The sequence below is a fragment of the Esox lucius genome, chromosome 10 (assembly GCF_011004845.1).
Source record: "Esox lucius isolate fEsoLuc1 chromosome 10, fEsoLuc1.pri, whole genome shotgun sequence".
NCBI classification, from domain to species: Eukaryota; Metazoa; Chordata; class Actinopteri; order Esociformes; family Esocidae; genus Esox; species Esox lucius.
In genome coordinates this window covers 19,706,745-19,721,032 of record NC_047578.1, presented here as the reverse complement: position 1 = coordinate 19,721,032, position 14,288 = coordinate 19,706,745, and the positions used below count along the sequence as shown (strand labels likewise).

Here is a 14,288-nt window from a genome sequence, read left to right as displayed (position 1 = left end):
TTATAACATATCAATGTTATGTTTCTGGACCAAACAGGTCATGTCTATACGATATGAAAATATCCAAATTGATTGGTCAAAAATAATTCCTGATAAGACCAGAATTGTGCTCCCTGGGATGCTGGACCAGCTTGCGGTTCAGTTGAGTATAGAAACAAGAACATAGGTTATATTAAATAAGTGCTTCTGTCCAAAGGCAAAACTGTGCTTCCAGCGATTCTCAACCCCAAGAAAAACACGAATATATTCTGAGTATTCATTTGAGTGATACTTACAAGTACTCCATTACATGATAAATACTCCATTACAATGGTTATACAGCTCAACCATAGTTATTAAATTGTTTCTAGACAAACCATTTAGGGTATCAGATCAAATATTTATTTATTTATGTACCTGCTGCTATGTAATTTAGTTCCATTACATTTTCTGCCCAGTGTACCCAGCTGTGCGCAATACACTGGAGATGAGGTAGCTGCAATGAAATAAAATCAAAACCTGTGCTGCAGCGCCATCTCCTGGATCAAGCGACAACTAATGTTTTCATCAACAGTCATGGCGGCCACCACACGGCTCATATCAAGGTTGACAGTTGTTACTGGTTAGTGTCTTCTTTCATGCTTCGTCGGTCATTAAATGCAACTTTATGCGTACATTAGGTGGGTAAATGTGATTCACGATCCATTTGTCTATTCGGTATTAGGCATTTAAATATGTACTTGGAATCAATTTTTTTGGGTGTTGCTAATACTTAAGCTATCTTTCCGCTTCCAAAATTAATACTGTAGTTCTCTGAAGTGCAATATATAGCGATCCATATTTGCAGCGGTTTAAATGTACATACACATGCGTTCAGAGTATTCTTTCGCGTAGTCCATTGTTTTTGAAAAAAAAAAAATGTTGGTCTTCACCTTTGCTCTGTGAGTCAAAGTTGAAGGAAACGTTTCCAAGAATCCTCAGTGAAATAAAGCAAGCTAGAATTAATGCCCTGCCGGGCTTATAAGCGACCACCAGATGACAAATCAATCAGTCCTTTTTACCTGACTTAATTTACAGGACTTAGTGGTAACCCTTTGCCAACTTTAAGCTTCAGTGGATAGCCATCTACATACTTTTTCTTACTCATTCCTGCCAGGAGGAGGCAGTGGGATTGGCCGAGCTGTATGTCAGCGATTTGCCTCAGAGGGTGCCACAGTGGTGGTCGCTGACATCAGCGAGGAGTCAGCCAATCAGACACTGAGCAGCCTGACCATTGACCACAAGGGGCAGAATCACATGGCGGCTGCAGTGGATGTTTCATCAAGGGAGAGTGTAGAGAAGCTGTTAACGAATATACAGGTGATTGACTGATGTGATTTTGATTCTATGAATTCACTCAGACCATGTCCTGTGATTCATGTCCTTGTGGTCTCTCCTGCAGTGTCGATACTACCAGTCTCCCTCAGTGTGTGTGAACGCTGCCGGGATCACTCAGGATGAGTTCCTTCTGAAAATGGACGACAAGGACTTCGACAGGGTTATCCAAGTCAACCTCAAGGTATTCCTCCCCTTTAGTGTCATTGTCCTAATCAGAGCCTTTGAATTAGTTGGACAAGAGCTTCAAGGGTTTCTCTCTTTAGGTTCAGTAAGTGTGTCACTGTGTCGATACACCAAAATCGTCTGTGTTTAATATGTCCCAAAGTGCTGCCCCCCCCCCCCCCGGGGTCCACAATCCCTCAGTATTTCTATCCTTTTTCTCTCAGGGTACATTCCTCCTCACCCAGGCTGTTGGGAAGGCTCTGGTTGCCTGCGGAGCTCCTAAAGGCTCCATCATTACTGTGGGCAGCATTGTGGGCAAGGCAAGTAGGAAATCTTTACTAATGGCATTCGTAGGTCATTAGCCTTTGACAGACTTGCTTTTATTTCGGCCATTTAAACGTTTTGTCTCTGGCTGTTACCAGGTGGGCAATATTGGACAGGTGAACTACTCTGCCTCCAAAGCAGGTGTGGAGGGCCTGACCCGAACTGCAGCCAAGGAGCTGAGCCGGTGAGTTCATTATGGCACTGGAGACTTTGTTTTTATTTAAACAAAACAAGTGTTTCATGGTATTTAAGTTAAGGGGACACCTACATATCTGGGTCTTATTTCTTCTGTTTCATGCAAAATGAACACAACCCTGTGTTAGATTTCCCTCCAAATTGAGTTCCTTCAACCAACCGAGAGGACACAATTAGGCTATAGGTTTTGAAGTAGGAATATTGCCTACAACCTCACTTACGACTGCTCTCTTTCTCCAGATACGGGATCCGGGTTAACTGTGTCTTACCAGGGTTCATAACCACACCCATGACCGATAAAGTGCCAGAGAAAGTCATCACTAAGGTAGGTCTGAGTAACTCATCAGGTTGGTATAACTAAAATGACCCCCTCCCCAATAAACCCACAGTTCTCAGAAAGATGTGAAACATGCTTTGTTTGCCCAGATAACGTCCTTGGTGCCACTAGGCCGGATGGGAGAACCTGCTGGTGAGACGAGTGTTCCGTTGAGCACATTACATGTGCAGAAGTCTGTACCATTCATGGCAATCTGCTAAGTCCTGGCTAACCCTCCTGTCTCTGTCTGTAGAGGTGGCTGATGTGTGTGCCTTTCTGGCTTCAGATGACTCCCGCTACATCACTGGAACCAGTATTGAAGTGACAGGTAATGGGCCTGACCGAAAAGCATTTCGATTATTGAGTAACAGGAAAGGCTTTTCACTTGACCCTCGCTGTCCTGCTAATGAGACGTATACCTTTTCATCAGGAGGCCTTTACATTGGCTGAGACAAGCTTCAGTCATCCACGTGAAGACCAATGAAGTCCAAGTAAGTCAAGTCCCCATCTAGGTCACGTTATTGTTTATTGATTCAAGCTTCACACACTGCTTTCACTTGTAAAAACAGAACTGATTGGGGATCAGGGTCGATTTGTAAATATAGTTTGTATGTAGTATAAATGTACAATAAGTTCAAACCTATATTTGTATCTTCTGAGGTGTTGTGTGCTGTGAGCTGAAGGCAGAGAAAGGATCTGTGTTTAGTGGTTTTCTCAGGACGATCAAACCAACTGACGCCTCCAAGCTCCTTGACATAGATTGAATTCCTATAATTGCACTAGTGAAACTTAAACTAGCCATTTCAAACATGTTTGGATTTAGAGATAGAAAAGGCACATACAAAGACTCACTGATACATTTTGAACGCAGAGAAAATGCATAGGCATGTGGTTTAATTAGAGACTTTAAAGAAAACAATAAGCCAAGAACAAGCAAGACAGCGGAACTGAAGCAAAACAAAAACCAACAGAAAACTGAGGAAAGGAAACAAGACTGCAACAGCCTATTGTGGTCTCCAACCCTGCCTCTGGAGGTCTACTGTCCTGGTGGTTTTCACTCCAACCCCAATTTAGCCCAATTTAGAATCACACCTGATTCTAATAATTAGACAGTTAATTACAGAATGAGCCTGCATATATATGAGGTTGGAGTGAAAACAACCAGGACAGTAGCTCCCTAGCAGCAGGGTTGGCACTGCAGAGCATGTTCAAACTGGGGTGAAAACATAGCTATTTTGGGTGGTTTGGGGATTAATAGTGGACATAGAGTTGGGCTGTGATGGTGTCTGTCTGCATGGAGGTTGGTGAGCTATGTGGTTTTATTCAGCTGTCTGAGCCACTGTACGCAGAAAGTAGAGTGAGGGGAATCAACCAAAGAATACCAGCCAGTAGATTGAGAGAGCAGGGATGAACCAGTAGAGGGACTACAATAAAACGAGAGTCAAGCATCTCTTTTTAAAAAGATTATATATTACAGAAACAAATTTAAAAAAGAATTACTTACACGTTATAAAATATTTTTTCTCTTTTCAGCACCATATTTTGTAGAAACATTTGTCTTTAACAAAAAACAAAACGATTGCCAATGTAACTCTTGAGAATCACAAGGACATCTATTTTTTTCACCTCAAGGTTTTAGTTTAGGTCAATCTTTCCCTTCTATGCTATATCAAAAGAAAAACAAACCAAAACAGACAAACCCAAATACCCATAATGATATACAGCCCCATAGCCTAATTTCTAATAAACAATATTTTGGTCGTTTTTCCCCCAGGTTATTGCTAGAATATCCCCTCCCTCCCCTCTAGCTGTCCACTACCTGCTGTGGTTTCCCCCGAAGGATCTCTGTGTCTGTCTGTTGCCCTCTCCATACTCCTGCAACACAGCCCAGCCCATCCGTGGCAAACCACAATGAAATGTGAGAGCGTTGAAAAGTCACCATTTTAATAATTACAACAGAAGCAATCGTAAAAACACAGTACAGTCGATAAACGCTAAAGGGTTACACTGAGATATGGCCACATTCTTTTGGTATTTTCCTTTCAACCAAAACCGTTGAAATGCATTGACCGTGGGTGTGTGCACAGATAACTCGGGCTGGTGTTTGTTTAATATGTATTTAATTGTTTTATGACCGTCAAGTGAGAACTACAGGAAATAAATACAAAATGAAATACCACATTCGACTGGCATATTTGGTTTGTCGTGGTTTAAAGCACCATGTTTGTTTTCAATAAATACAATAGAATATGACTATGTCTGTACAAATGGAGTGTGCACATAATGTACATTTCCAGTAGGAAAAATGGTGACAGCATCACGTGGCTGTAATAGAGACAAACTTGAATTATTCATGCTGAATACATTAACACGTTGGTATAATTAGCACCTTGCCACACAGATTTTCAAAAGCATGCATTTATTCGCTGTTGTAAGAGAGACCTGTTGGTTGTCATCTATGAAGCTCATATACATATTTAACCCTGAAACGTTCCATGCTTGAGAAAAAAAAAAAAAGAGATGGAATGCCACAAAATCCTGGAATCGAACCTGTGTTCTACGTAAAACAGTCAAATCCAGGCATCAACCCTTTAAATAATGGACCGTTTTGATGATATTGTGGCGTGTTGGATGGTCTAGGTACCACTGTCCGGTCTGTTTGACAGATGTAACACTTATAAAAAATAAAAAGACATGTACAATACATCAAGTTCAGTACAATTTACAAGGTTAATGGCTTTCGATTCATCGATACTCGGAGAAGGCCAGGTCCCCCTTTTGTCCCATCGCATGCAACATTTGCCCAATAATAAACAGCCATCCAGTTCGGAGACGGTACATTGCTGTTAGGACTTTATTATTACAGCACTGAGTAATGAACTGTTCATATTCACACCGTACTAAAGCCTCGTTACAACTAGAGATCTCACAGCTTTACTTTCTCTCCACACGAGCTCCACATAGCAATGGACATTTTCTATTCATCCAGCTGTATTGCATTGGACCCAGATTAGGGTCATGTTTCACTGATATAGCTCTCATATTTAATGTATTAATTTAGGTGTGATGATGAATAGAAAATGTGTTCAGCTAAACACCACGGACGAACCGTAAACTTTCCAGGTCGTCTCTGTTCCATCAGCTCTGGTTGGCCTCTGGCTCCGCTGTGTTCTGGTCCTCCACGCTGGCGGTGGAACTCTGGTTCTTCCATTGGTTTCCTCTTCATTTGGTGAGGCAGGAAGTAAGGCGTGGAAGGGGCAGGGCTTGAGTGTAGTAGATGGACAATGTGTGTGAAGAGGGCGAAGCAGAGAGGTAGTGTGGGTCAGACAACTTAAAGAGAGACAGCGGGGAGGAGAGAGGAGGAGGAGGAGGGGGATCTGCGACCGGGGGGGGGGGCTCTGGCGTGTAGGGAAGGAGGAGACGGCACGTTGGGCCAGCTGTTCGTTGGAAAAGAACGCCGTTTTATGCGGTTAACGGTCAGAACGCTATCGCTCTCGTTCTCTCAGTCGATCTTTGGTCTTCTCTTTTTGAGAGTGTTTGTGTTGTACTTTTCTCCTGTCATCCATAACTTTGTCGGGAGGTGTTTTCCCCTGGGCATGTACTTGAGTGAGTGCATGTCGGTTTCACAACAGTATTTGTGTGTGTGTGTGTGTGTTTGTGTATGTGAGTGTGCTTGATATCATGAAATAAATGTACAAATTACTGGGCATGTTCTGTATATATGTCAATTCAAATGTTTGTGTTTGCTTGTGCATCAGTGTAAGTGTGTATTCTAGATGTGTCCGTGTTTCTCATTTCTCTACAGGGTGTTTTAGCCCAGGAAACAGACAGGTCCCACTTCAAAGCCAAATTGCTGGTTGGTTTCCCCAAAGTCTGTGATCTTGAGGTCCCGCAGAGGAAGCTGCTCCACCTGGGGTGTGTTCACCTCCAACACTGTCCTGTCGAAGCCCTTGCGATACTGCAGACAGGAGCACAGAGACGAGTGAGATCACTACATCTGGTGAAGGTTGTCTGCATTGGATTTTATATCAGACTTCTCATTTTATGGCATAATATTTTTTTTGTTAGTGATACTTTTACAATGTGCTGTTCTTTTGTTATTAATAAATGTTGAGAAGAAACCGAGGTCATTGGCCTATATCCTCTTAAAACATAGTAAAATCCAGGGAATTCTTACAAACATTTCTTTAAAAAAAAAAAAGCTATTGGGGGAATGTATCCCCAAACACTCCTTTAATCCCCTAACACTTATGGAAACAAACATCCATAACATGAATTGCCAAGGATTGGAAAAAGAATATAGTTTGTTTTCCAGAACTCAGGAAATGTGGACTATACTGTTTAAATAAACCGATGAAACTCACAGAGCAGCCGTCGATCAGGGCCTTGATGTAGGGGCTGTTCTCGAAGCTGAGCTCCTCATCGTTGGCGCCCTGGAAGTGCAGCGCCCTCTTGTGTCCGTTGTTGTCTGTGCGGTCGGCCCAGGCCACGGAACGATGGCAGTGGTAGGTGATGTTCTGACGGGCCTGGATGCTCAGCAGCCTTAGGAAGCCCAACTGGACCACGCCGACTGGCTTGCCATCAGAGTCCACGTACGAGAGCTGAGGAGAGAGAACATCCCAAATATATAAAAACCTAGGACACAGTCACTGGTGAACTCAACCGTAAGCACAGATCCAGAGGGGTTATAGGTCAACCTGATATTAAAGAAACTTTGAAAATGCTGTCATACTTCCTTGAATGGCAATCACTCATAAAAAAACAAGGGTAAAAAGCATCAACATTACTCTGGGACAGTAGAGGGTGATGAGCAGGTCATACCCATATACAGTCTTGTGAAAAAGTACACCTGGAATGTTTGTATTATATGGTAAAAGTAACCCAATTTAAGCAGTCACACCATGTTTTTTTAACTTATTAACTATTTCTGCAATTAAACCGAAATCAAATTTCCTTATGCGGGAAAAGTTAGTACACCTTTCCCCTTACATAAAATGGCTAAAATAAGGAAATGATTTGTTATGAAATGACTGGGTTGAAGCCCAGATCGCAATCCTATGTGTCTGTGCAGAAACTCCACGAACATGACACTTAAAGCAGTACTGTAAAGGGTGGGCAAATATTAAACCTTATTACTAACCTTGCTGCCAGTGGCAAACTCACTGAACCAGGAGCCGGGTTTCTCAGAGGTCCAAGAGTTGATCTTTACCTGGAGAACAAGAGTACAGATGGTTAAACAGGATGGTGTGTGCGTACGTTCATTTGTGAGAAGCGTATTATCCCCCTTCTAACCGTGTCCACGCTCTTGCTGGGATACAGGCAGGTCTCGACGCCAGCGGTGAAGTTACAGAACACCTTGAGAGAGTCACGAGAGCAGCCCTGGTTGGGGTCGATCCAGTAATCTCCTACAGAGGGAGCAGAGAGACGAGACCAGTTTAATCACAGATCGTTCAAATGATCTAAATGTGAGCCAAGTGACAATGTCCAAATGGATTGTTGTTTACATGAACCTTCATACTTTGTAGGAGTTATTCCATGTCTTTGAAAAGAGAAATTAAATATCACCTATGCAAAAGCAGTACCGCCATATCTGCCATTTGGCAATGTACAAAAATACGTACACCTCAACAACTGCACAATGCAATGTTCCTTAAAAATAGATGTACACCTCAACTACTGCACAATGCAAAGACGCTGACTAGCAACAGTAGTAACATTAATTTAAGATAAATAAACAAAAACTAATTTAAATAAAGCAGCAACTGGCTGTTCTGTCCGTGAGCCAACGGGCTCAGGCGCTTTACGTAACTAGACCATGGCAGCAGGTGTTGTGGGAGGGTGACTGGTTTAGTGAAGCGCTGGGATTCTCACAGCACTCTGTATTACAATGAAGGCCAAGTTTGGTTTTCCACCAGATATTCTGCGGATTTGAGTAGGAGTATCCGGGACTGTGATCGTCCAGCACCGTACCATCTGTGTAATTAGAATGGAGGAGTTTGAGGTCATGGCAGGTGCGTGCAGGGCTGTCCTGGGTGCCCAGAGGGGATCGCATGGTATCGATCTCTTTTCGCAGAGAGTCCAGCGAGCCGAAGATCTCCTGCATGCCCTCGCTGTCTCTCAGGAAGTCGCTGGCGTCGGCCATCTCCGTGTCGTACAGCATCCGGCTGGCGTCGATGGAGCGCTTGGACTTCTTGGGGATCTGGATGGGCAGGGGCTGGATGACTTCGCCTGGGGGGCCCTGATTGGAGGAAGGTCACAGATATATATATTACTATTAGTGGACATATGTAATGATATTCACAGGTTTGGGATTCTCCCTTTTTTTACTCAAACGGTAGTTGTGGAAATAGACACAGAATATAAAGGGCTGTAGAATTAGGTAAGGGGACACAGAATGTAGACTAAAAATGTGGGTCAAATATGAGTATTGAACTGACTACACCAAGCAGGGCTACTCACAGGAGGTCCGGGAGGTCCTGAGACACCCTTCTCTCCCTTGGGACCAGCTCCTCCCTGAAAACAGACAGATGAGACGTCAGATGGAGCCATATACCAGAGAATCCATACCCATTAAAACACAGAAGCAGACGTTTCTGCACAAAGAGTGTTGAGGAAGGAGTTATACGCACACTAGCTCCCTTGGCTCCCTTGACACCTTGAGGACCCTGTGGAAGACAGAAAAGGGCATCAGTACTGGTTATCCTGGTCCTACCGCCGGGAGAGATGGAGAGAGGTGATGTAGAAGTGGGGACATGGTGACTTTACTCACAGGCAAACCAGCAGGGCCAGCAGGACCGATCGGCCCAGTGCCTCCAGGGACCCCCTGAAAACCACAGGTAACAGAATTAACACACTCAACCCTGAAAACCACGGGTAACAAAATTAACACACTCAACCCTGAAAAACCACAGCTAACAAAATTAACACACTCAACCCTGGAAACCAAGGGTAACAAAATTAACACACTCAACCCTGAAAACCACAGGTAACAAAATTAACACACTCAAACCTGAAACACACAGGCAACAGAATTAACACACTCAAACCTGAAACACACAGGCAACAGAATTAACACACTCAAACCTGAAACACACAGGCAACAGAATTAACACACTCAAACCTGAAACACACAGGCAACAGAATGAACACACAACCCTGAAATACACAGGTAACTGTCTAATTAAGGAGGACATGGAATATGCTAAGGTGTCACACAGACATAACTGATTATTTCCTCCGTGTGTGCGTCAGTGAGAGTGTGAGTGAGAGCGTGTGTGTGTGTGTGTGTGTGAGGGGGTAGATGGAGTATATTTAAAAGTTCTATGTTTTCCGTTGAACAGGGCCAGGTGTCACTCACAGTATCTCCCTTGGACCCAGGGGTTCCCTGAGGCCCTGGCAGTCCCCTGTCTCCCTTCTCCCCCTGCTCTCCGGGGGGCCCGATCAGACCAATGAGACCTGAGTGACCCTTCTCTCCCTTGTCGCCACTCTCCCCGCGCAGTCCTGGCAAACCTGGGGGTCCCTGGAGGACAGAGAAAGAGAGGGTCATACGTCGGTGTAACTTCACAGGCGTGGGTAGATTTTCTTGAAGGCTTGAAGATCAGGGCTGTTCAATGTCAGTTCTGAATGGAAGAAACCCTTCTGGGGTTCATACTCTCCTAGTCATGGACTAATTCAGACCTGGGACACCAGGTGAGTGCACTAAACAACCAGGAAGAGAACAGGTGTCCGAAGTCTTTGTGCACACCTGAACCAGAATTAAACGCCCCTGCAATAGATCAACCCGTGTGGTTGGTACAATCTACTAGATCTATTAATGATGTCTGTGTGATCTCACCAGTGGTCCGGGTGGTCCCTTCTGTCCGGCAGGGCCTGGAGAACCTTGCTCGCCCTGGAAGAGAGCATCAGAACGATGTTAGCCTAACACACCTAGCAACCCAGTTACTAGTTACTAGACCAGTCCTAGTTGTCAGCGGTCCTAAATAGGCCTCCACTGCAGACTGAGACAGAGAGACATACAGACAGCCCTTCCATGGAAGAGTGGGTTCATCTCTCCTCACCACTGATCCGGGGAGACCCCTCAGTCCCTCCGTTCCTGGTTTTCCTGGTTGACCCTGAGGTCCGACGGGGCCTGTCTTTCCTGCTGGTCCGTTGGCACCTGGATCTCCCTGAAGGCAGATTTATTTAAATCAGACATTGATGAATTCCGAAATCCCAAATGTGTGTTGTGAGGTTAACAGATGGAGATCTTTGGAGAACCACTGATAGCAGAAGTGGATGGTGCTATACATAGATCTCCTGCCACTCAATTAATGGAAATGACCTCTGAACTCTTACCTTGGTTCCCTTCTCTCCCTGTCGTCCTTCTGGTCCTCTTGTTCCAGGAAGCCCCTGGGGAAACAGATGAGTGATATTAAAAACACAATACCATTTTCATGACAGGTTATACCAGAGCTCCTAGTATTCATTCTGTAGATGTGCCACTAATAAACATAACACCTTGACAACCAACAGATCTGCCTGTAGATGGTGGTTGTGGCTTGGCCTGATGAAATCATCAACTTACCCTCTTTCCAGGTCCACCAGGAGGTCCATTCTCACCAGTGGGTCCTGGAGAGCCCTGCAGAAGTGAATATTACGGTCATGATTTTATCACTGCACTGACATGAACTGATAGTAACTAGACAGAACTGAATCTACATATATCATAGCTGCCTTTTTGTTTGTCCACAATCTGAATTATAGCCCCTTGGGTGATATGCTAAGGCATCTAACTTGAATCTCTCAGTGCCATCTTTCAGTGAGTTTTAATAGGCGCTTCAACACGGAAGACACCGCTTTTCAAGGAATGGTTGAAAGTTGGGATTTGCATAACTATGGCCACAAGGGAGCTTTATTACTCTGACCTCATTACATTGCATTAGTCTGAATGCTTTTGGAGCATTTAGGAAGATGTGCTTCACATTATAAACACTGATTTTGAATGCTGTAGGGACAACAATTGTATATAGACAATATATGACCCAATAACATCCAGTTCAAAGAACTTGATCAAGTCTACGTGGAAATGATTGGTGGTCTTTGTGGTAGGGATCTTGGCAGAGGTTTCGGGGTCACTTACAGCTTGTCCTTGTTCACCGTCCTCTCCCCTCTCTCCCTTTGCTCCGTCCTGACCCTAAAGAAGTCAAAAGGACAGAATTATAGTCATCGCTAGGACGAACATGGATCTATTTTGATCATGGAAAAATACCCGTATTCACAGACACATCCACCATCAGACACCAAGTCGGTGTCAAATTCTATGAACATATGCATTGGAAAAGGGATCTGTTTTCTCCTAACCAAACAGTTGAAATGAAACCATGACAGAGGAGAGCGTTCAGGATACTCACTCTGGGTCCGACTTCTCCAGGGGGGCCGGGGTCACCAGGGAAACCAACAGGGCCCTAGGAGGGATACACAGTGAGAAACCCAGACACAAAACATACCCAGATGGTAATGATGGTGCGTATCTGGTTGTTTCTGCGGACTACGTACAGGGTTTCCTTTGGGTCCGTCGTCTCCAGGTCCTCCTCTTCCACCAGCAGGGCCAGAAGCCCCGGGTTGTCCCGACTCGCCCTTATCGCCACGTTCCCCACGAGGGCCCTGCCATTGGACAACGATGCGGTCAGTCACAGTACAAACACATGCATGTAGGACCAAGTGCATTGGACGAAACTGATGGGTCCATAAGAACCAAAGACACAGAGACCAATCGCTCACCTTCTTTCCCGGCTCCCCTCCGATTCCAGGTGGTCCAGCTTCTCCAGGCTCTCCCTGTCAACACCGTTTGTTCAGCTCTTCTCTCAACATTACATTGTAAACACTAACAACTCTTATGACTGGTACATCATAAACCTATAAACATTTAATGGGAACAGAACATGCATACCTTCTCTCCCTGGTTTCCAGGGTTACCCAGACCACCAGGAGGACCTTGAGGACCCTGAATAAACATACAAACCAACATCTTAGCCTCTACAATATCCAAAAAATAAGAGTCATGCCCATAACAACAACAACAGTCATATTAATCATATAGAGTCATGGCTGTAATCGAAACAACAAGATTTATATAAGTAATTAAGAATCATGCCCGTAATCAAAATTATAACAGTCATATAGGTCATAGAATCATGCCCGTTATCAAGACAACAAGAATCATATTAGTAATTTTGAAATCATGCCCGTAATCAAAACCATAACAGTCATATAGGTCATAGAATCATGCCTGTAATCAAGACAACAAGGGTCATATAAGTAATTTACAATCATGCCCATAATAAATAAAAAATAAATATATATTTTACTGGGATGGCTTTAAAATAAAACTAAATTACAATGACAGAATCATATGCGGTATATAATTGTTCTATAGCTTTAAAAGACTTGGTACTCACGTCAGCGCCGCTGGGACCAGCTGGGCCACGTGGACCTGGGGGCCCCGGTGGACCCTAAAGACACATAAGATCAGGTTAGCAATGTCATGTTTCATGCTAATCAAACCTGTTTATGAAGCATGAGACACATTACAATCACATTACTATCGGTTGTGCTTGTAGCGATGAGATCCAATCACCTGTTGGGTTGCTCCAATAAATCCATTAAACACTCACCATTGGTCCGACATCTCCTGTCTCTCCCTTCTCTCCTGATGGGCCTGGCAATCCCTACAAGGCACATTCACAGTTAGATATGTTTTAGACCCATTGAGGCCCAATCACAGGACGGTATTGTATTGAGGCTAAAATCCTATAGTCGGGACTTGTATTACTGTAAGTCTATACCTGCAGTCCAATGGGACCCGGGGCCCCTGGGAATCCTCTTGATCCTTCATCTCCCTTGGCCCCAAATGGCCCCTGCTGACCTCTGGCTCCCAGTTCTCCATCAGCTCCCTGAGTTATGGAGACAGAGGGGGATTGGTGAAGGGGACCCCTCCAAGGGGCACCATTCTATGACTTTTCCTGTGATTGATAATATGCTTTTAAGTTGACGGAGCTTCTACTTACAGCAGCGCCGGGTTGACCCACTGGACCCATTGGCCCTGGTGGCCCGGGAGGACCCTGTCAGCACACAATGTTTAGATCAGTCTACGTTAACAGACCATCACATGTACAGTATCATGTTCAGACAGGAGATGGAGTGAACAGAATGGGATGTGTGGATTTCACATGGACGGAGATGTGAGTGTAGGAACGGTGCTCACATGCTCTCCCTTGCTGCCCTTCGCTCCCTTCTGGCCGTGCTCTCCAACCTCGCCCTGTAACATGGAATCCACCACAAAGCTTTGGTTAAGGAAGGTTTGAATGTAGCGTGATGATGTTGCCTTTAGTGGCCATACAGCAGTTAGCATTTGGGACCGATCATTACTGGCCTTGTCTCCGTCCTCTCCCGGGACCCCGATGGATCCGGCAGGGCCTGGGAGACCGACCGGACCCTGGACACCGTCACGACCAGCCGGGCCAATCGGACCTTTCTCGCCCTGAAAAAGTGGGGATATTTCAGTAACACAATGGCTCAGTCCATAATGACACTGAAAATGATCATGGATGAATGGTCCAGATTTAGTTTTGACAAAGTACTCACAGGAACTCCCTTCTCTCCTGCAGGTCCTGGGGGCCCCTGGGGGCCGGGTCTTCCCGGTGGTCCGATGGGGCCTGCGCCACCTGCCTGTCCTCTCTCACCTGGGGACCCCTGAACAGGCACGATGACAGAAATCGTTACAGACAAGATCATCAACATCAACACATTATATTTTCAACACATTACAATTTTCCCAAGGTCATTTCAGACGCCATTCTGCTCATACGTACAGCTGGTCCAGGAGGTCCTGGTGGGCCTTCGCTTCCTTTCAGTCCGCCGCCTCCCTGAAGAGCAGACAGGAACAGGTTATAATACT

The 14,288-nt window shown here is 44.8% G+C and overlaps 2 protein-coding genes across 8 annotated transcripts in view; one reads left to right on the top strand and one right to left on the bottom strand.

Annotated features, from left to right (window-relative positions):
• Positions 1–486: 486 nt before the first annotated feature.
• On the top strand, positions 487–6,478 carry hsd17b8 (hydroxysteroid (17-beta) dehydrogenase 8). 3 transcript variants are annotated; one of them, XM_029122737.2, is made up of 10 exons: positions 487–659; positions 1,136–1,338; positions 1,421–1,537; positions 1,743–1,838; positions 1,941–2,026; positions 2,278–2,362; positions 2,464–2,506; positions 2,607–2,681; positions 2,784–2,844; positions 6,159–6,478. In XM_029122737.2, the coding sequence occupies exons 1-9, from the start codon at positions 647–649 to the stop codon at positions 2,801–2,803; spliced, it is 738 nt and encodes a 245-aa protein (XP_028978570.1). In that variant the 5' UTR covers positions 487–646; the 3' UTR covers positions 2,804–2,844; positions 6,159–6,478. The 3 variants fall into 3 exon arrangements, with proteins under 3 accessions (XP_028978570.1, XP_019905702.1, XP_028978569.1); XM_020050143.3 differs by lacking the exon at positions 6,159–6,478 and adding an exon at positions 4,128–4,870 and having other exon boundaries at positions 490–601; XM_029122736.2 differs by having other exon boundaries at positions 491–601.
• col11a2 (collagen, type XI, alpha 2) overlaps positions 4,284–14,288 on the bottom strand; it is a 43,013-nt gene continuing 33,008 nt past the window's right edge. For all 5 annotated transcript variants that reach the window (XM_034294700.1, XM_029122732.2, XM_029122733.2 and 2 more), the window contains 26 exons: positions 14,203–14,256; positions 13,976–14,083; positions 13,764–13,871; positions 13,596–13,649; positions 13,399–13,452; positions 13,177–13,284; positions 13,006–13,059; positions 12,790–12,843; positions 12,282–12,335; positions 12,113–12,166; positions 11,888–11,995; positions 11,743–11,796; positions 11,472–11,525; positions 10,917–10,970; positions 10,688–10,741; positions 10,411–10,518; positions 10,188–10,241; positions 9,711–9,872; positions 9,123–9,176; positions 8,983–9,018; positions 8,813–8,866; positions 8,324–8,591; positions 7,646–7,758; positions 7,494–7,562; positions 6,718–6,954; positions 4,284–6,311 (listed from right to left, as the gene is read on the bottom strand). In XM_034294700.1, the coding sequence (XP_034150591.1) occupies positions 6,165–6,311; positions 6,718–6,954; positions 7,494–7,562; positions 7,646–7,758; positions 8,324–8,591; positions 8,813–8,866; positions 8,983–9,018; positions 9,123–9,176; positions 9,711–9,872; positions 10,188–10,241; positions 10,411–10,518; positions 10,688–10,741; positions 10,917–10,970; positions 11,472–11,525; positions 11,743–11,796; positions 11,888–11,995; positions 12,113–12,166; positions 12,282–12,335; positions 12,790–12,843; positions 13,006–13,059; positions 13,177–13,284; positions 13,399–13,452; positions 13,596–13,649; positions 13,764–13,871; positions 13,976–14,083; positions 14,203–14,256 (2,328 nt within the window). In that variant the 3' untranslated portion in view covers positions 4,284–6,164. The remainder of the gene's footprint in view (positions 6,312–6,717; positions 6,955–7,493; positions 7,563–7,645; positions 7,759–8,323; positions 8,592–8,812; positions 8,867–8,982; positions 9,019–9,122; positions 9,177–9,710; positions 9,873–10,187; positions 10,242–10,410; positions 10,519–10,687; positions 10,742–10,916; positions 10,971–11,471; positions 11,526–11,742; positions 11,797–11,887; positions 11,996–12,112; positions 12,167–12,281; positions 12,336–12,789; positions 12,844–13,005; positions 13,060–13,176; positions 13,285–13,398; positions 13,453–13,595; positions 13,650–13,763; positions 13,872–13,975; positions 14,084–14,202; positions 14,257–14,288) is intronic.

What these genes read in the sequence shown, in the direction of transcription:
- hsd17b8 (XM_029122736.2), top strand. Translation starts at nt 538, where the DNA reads ATGTTTTCATCAACAGTCATGGCGGCCACCACACGGCTCATATCAAGG. An exon ending in TGGGCAGCATTGTGGGCAAG is followed by an intron (nt 1,839 to 1,940) that starts GCAAGTAGGAAA and finishes GGCTGTTACCAG; the next exon opens with GTGGGCAATATTGGACAGGT. An exon ending in CCGGATGGGAGAACCTGCTG is followed by an intron (nt 2,507 to 2,606) that starts GTGAGACGAGTG and finishes CTCTGTCTGTAG; the next exon opens with AGGTGGCTGATGTGTGTGCC.